General features: G+C 35.7%; 1 protein-coding gene across 1 annotated transcript; it reads left to right on the top strand.

Moving 5' to 3' along the window:
* Window positions 1–2,065: 2,065 nt before the first annotated feature.
* Window positions 2,066–2,753, top strand: LOC109211329 (sulfated surface glycoprotein 185-like). Its single transcript, XM_019374862.1, has one exon. The coding sequence runs from the start codon at window positions 2,091–2,093 to the stop codon at window positions 2,628–2,630; it is 540 nt and encodes a 179-aa protein (XP_019230407.1). The 5' UTR covers window positions 2,066–2,090; the 3' UTR covers window positions 2,631–2,753.
* Window positions 2,754–4,840: the final 2,087 nt, after the last annotated feature.

Here is a 4,840-nt window from a genome sequence, read left to right as displayed (position 1 = left end):
AATTGAATATTTAAGAGTGTTGGCTCAAGCTGTGAATTGATTTGTGAAAGTATCATAGGTATTTGAACATTGTAGAGCGTTGGCTCAAGTTGTGAATCGAATTGTGAAAGTATCATTGGTAATTGAGCATAGTAGAGCGTTGGCTCAAGTTGTAAATTGAGTGGTGAAGTAAATGTGAAAAAGAGAAGATGTTTATGATATCGTCTCCCTTGCCGGGATGTTGTTTTTTTTAATATTGATCCCTTGCCGGAATGTTGTTACTTTTAGTATTGTTCCCTTGCCGGGATGTTGTTTCTTTTAATATCGCTCTTTTGCCGGTATGTTGTTTCTTTTAATATTGTTTCCTTGCCGGGGTGTTGTTTCTTTTGATATTGTTCCCTTGCCAGGATCTTCATTGTGACTTTTTTTTTTGTGATTTCATTTATTTCCTTGACCTTATTGTTTGTAATTGTTGTTTAGGTGAGAAAGAGTGTTAAAGCATGAAGGGTGATGCCGTGCATTGTTTTGGTGAGGAAGAGTGTTAAAGCACGAAGGGTGATGGCGTGTATTATTTTTTGTGAGAGAGTGTTTATGCACGAAGGGTGATGTTGTGCCGCGCGATGTACCATTCCGTGCCTTTATATGAATGATTATGCACGAAGGATCATTCCGTGCCATGATTATGTGAGGTAAAAGCACGAAGGGATGATGCCGTGCCGATTGTATTGATATTTGGTGAGGACGAGAGTAAAAGCACGAAGGGTGATGCCACGCACTTGTTTGATTTCCTGGTTATTGATTGATATTTGAGTTACGGTGTTCTTTACGGTTATTTATTTATTTCCTGTTGTTACTTAATATCCCCGCAGCATGCCTCTCTTCCCCCTTCTTACTTTTAAATTGTAAAATTTCTGCCTTTATTTTCCGCTGTATATGATTTAACTGCACAGGTTTATTTGGTTGTCTGGTCCTAGCCTCGTCACTAATTCGCCGAGGTTAGGCTAGGCACTTACCAGTACATGGGGTCGGTTGTGCTGATACTACACTCCGCACTCTTTTGTGCAGATCCTGGTACTATAGCTTTCGGACCGCAGTGAAATTGCTGCTTCTAGTTCATCAGGCGACCCGAGGTAGTCCTGCAGGCGTCCGCATGCCTTGGCGTCTCCTTCTATCTTTTATCATGTTTCTTTCATGTACTTCCAGAGACAGAGTTGTATTACTTACTTTTTCAGACCTTTATTTCTAGTACTCCTAGACAGTCTGTGTAGTTTATGACACCAGTCTTGGGTAGTTTATGTATGGATTGGTATTGGCATCCTTATTGATATATTATGTTTAGTCTTCCGCTTATTAAATTCCGCTGTGTTATTTAATGTTGGTTATTAATTGTTAAGGGATTAAATGGGAAAAAGATAAATAATTCAAATGGTTGGCTTGCCTAGTTTTCATTAGTAGGGGCCATCACGACTCCCGATGGTGGGAAATCCGAGTCGTGACACTGCAATCTTTGAAGTGTCATTTCTTTATATTTAAATTGAAATTGTGGATAGGAGATCATTTCCCCGTTTATGTGGGGCTGTAAGTTAAATATACTCTCTCCGTCTCTATCTATGTGACGTTCTTTCTTTTTTGATCAGTACCAAAAAATGACAATTTTTTATATCTAGTAGCAATTTAACTTTATAATGCTTGTTTATTCTTAATGAGATGATTTATAGTCACACAAAATTTTTAGCTTATTTTAGACTACAAGTTTTAAAAATATCTCTTGTTTTTCTTACAATACATGCCCAATCAAACACCGTCACATAAATAGGGACGGATGGAGTACTAAATTTATGATAACAGTTAATAGTTGTTTTAGAACATTTAAACATGTCATAAAGTTTATTAAATTAAACTGCCTGAAATATTATGATAACCGTTAATAGTACAGATCATTTAAACATGTCATAAAGTACCTTATATTAAACTGCAACCTTAAAAGCTAGGCTATTAATGAAGATTAATAACGTTATTTTCACATCTTAAAAAGAGAAGTAAACCCAAATTAGCTTAGCTCTAGAGGCAAAAATATAACTAAACTTCTTCTTTTCTCCTCCTAAAATAAAATGCCTCGAGTTATTACTTTCATAAACATGAAAGTAATATTCGTTTTATGCATTTTAACCGTGATTAAACCGAGTATCGGGCGTGTAGTAGTCGGCGTCCAAGGCTTTGGGCCGGGCTTTTCAGGTGGGCTTGGTAACACTGGCCCATTTGCTTGGAGTTTTGGTGGGCCTGAGGCTGAAAAATGTGTAGCAGCTCTTAAAAATACTCCAGGTTGTATTCAAGAAATATTTGGCTCTTTATTCATTCCATTTCATTTTCATTCTATTGGGCCTCAATGTTGCAAAGCTGTTATAGACATTCAAGATAATTGTTGGCCCAAGATTTTTCCGATAAGCCCGCTATTTCCGTTTACGCTCAAGAATTTTTGCACCAAAACACAAGGTCAGGTTCCGGTTGCACAACAACCACCGTCGCCACCGCCACCATTTCCGTATTCGTTTCCACTTCCGTCGTCTCCAACCTCATCGCCGCCTCCGCCTCAACCGTTTTCGTGGTCATTTTCATTTGGAGAGAATGCACATAATGAAAATTCCTATTAAGAAAGGGGCTAGTTGAGAGAAACTAGGCCCAGATTTGAGATTTGGGCCTATTGTACCTAAGTCCTTGAAATGCTCTATTGGGCCTTTGGCCCATGAGAAATGAATATTTTGTAAGGAAGTGGTTTTCCCCATTTTTTTTATTTATAAAATTAATATGAAAATAAGATCCTTGTTATAAAACAATAAATAAAGAACAAGAGTATTGCAGAGAAAAGTAGGGAGAGAGAATTCTTATTGATTTGGGATGAATTATAATAGAATAGAACCCTCTATTTATAGGGAGAGGGTGACTTAGCCACCAAGCAATGAACCCTAGAATCTCTCTAAATATAGACATTCACCATAAATACAATTCTATTTATAACACTCCCCCTGAATGTCTATTCAACAGATAATGTGCCTCGTTAAAACCTTAACTAAAAGAAAACCCAATGGGAAAAAAAAATCTAGAAAAGGAAAAAGAGTACACATATCTAATAATACGCCTTTTGGTTCCCTCGTTAAAAACCTTGCAAGGAAAACCCAGTGGGACAAAACCTTGTAAGGGAAAAAGAGTGCAACGCGCATTAACTCCCCCTGATGAGAGCATCAATTCACATCTTTAAGCATTTGCATTCCAATCTTGTGCACCATCTTCAAAAGATCTTTGGTAGAGATTTGATAAATAAATCAGCCATATAACTTGAATGAATATATTGCACCTTGAAATCATCATTCTTGATAGAGATGAATTGTCTTCGTATGATCTTGTTGGAATCTTCAGTTCAATATCTTCACATAGAGGTGAAAACTCTTGCTATCATATTATCATGCATATAGTTATAGCAAGATACATTTGTGCACAAATTGCATTGAGGATGTAGTACTTCATGACCATGAATTCTATATGCTTTAAGCAATTTAAATCATTCAGGGATTGTTAAGTTATATAAGCCATATAATAGACTTTAGATGCATATCAAGTTTTCATGTCATGCTAGACAAATAAGATATCGAAAACTGATTGCACATATCATTGGCTTCATACTTTCAAGTGTTTGAACTACATGCCTTTCATAGGAAACCAATTCTATTCGAATTGTTTTTTCAGACTTAAGATCCTCATATATATATTTAGCGCTATCTTTTGATGTCGTCGGCGGATATTTTATATCGGTTTCAACCTCCTTATTTTTCATAAAGACATAACATAGAGATCTCTTCATTAATATGTTCAGGTACCTGAATCTCTCATGAGATTTTATGAAGTGTCATGTCATGTAATCTTCTAGATCACTTGCCTCCTTTATTATGATCATTTTGATCATTTGTTCATCTTCTTTATCATGAAGTTTATTTGAAATCGATTTGTCTATATGCTTTAAGCGTACCATAGACTTTGTCCTTCTAGGACTTAATATGAGCATTTGCAATGAGAATATAGTTACTTTCTTTGGGTCAGCAAATGCGTCCGGCATGCTTTGCAATATATTGCACATGAATTATCCTTTATGAACTTCAAGTTCATATTATCTTATTCGAGGATCGAGATGTATAAATAATAATTCATTCCATGTAACTTTTTCTCAACTATTTATCATGTCTCCCCCTCGTGTTAGAAAAACTAACTTGGTACCTCAACTTTGAGAATCCATCTTTGTGCGTTATGATGTTAATCAAAATATACATCGCACATCAATAATAATAAGATGGAATTATTTGGTTCCTGACCCTGAACCACTTGTGAGGGGAGAAAATAATATACTTTGGTATATAACGTATATCAAACTGATATAGATAACTTTGTTCTCATAAGCAATTGTTTAGCTATTAAGTAGAAGCACTTAACAAATCATTTTGCTAAACCAACTGTGATGTAAACCAACTTATCAAGATTAACTTCTTGAATAGAAAATCTGGAAATTATGCTCGAAATTAAATTATTGAGCAAGTTACCTCGCACACACCGGCCAGGTTGCGGGTTAATAATAATTGCACATGTAACCATCTCATAGATGCATCTTATGTGGTATACATGGCGGGTGAATGGGCCCATATTCACCTTTGATATTTTCAGCATTCATGAGATTCAATCCCAATTTTAATTGGTATATTAATTAATGAGAACAAGCAACATAAGAGAATTCGTAAAGAACATTCTAGTTCTTTAACATTTACCCATGTGAATTCTCTATCATATTTGCACATCATACTTAAATTGATATGGCTAA

This window comes from Nicotiana attenuata, unplaced genomic scaffold (assembly GCF_001879085.1).
Source record: "Nicotiana attenuata strain UT unplaced genomic scaffold, NIATTr2, whole genome shotgun sequence".
NCBI classification, from domain to species: Eukaryota; Viridiplantae; Streptophyta; class Magnoliopsida; order Solanales; family Solanaceae; genus Nicotiana; species Nicotiana attenuata.
Note: the sequence above shows the minus strand (reverse complement) of the source record. Positions and strands in the feature narration are given on the sequence as shown.

Coding starts and splice junctions, on each gene's coding strand:
- LOC109211329 (XM_019374862.1), top strand. CDS start 2,091: ATGCCTCGAGTTATTACTTTCATAAACATGAAAGTAATATTCGTTTTA.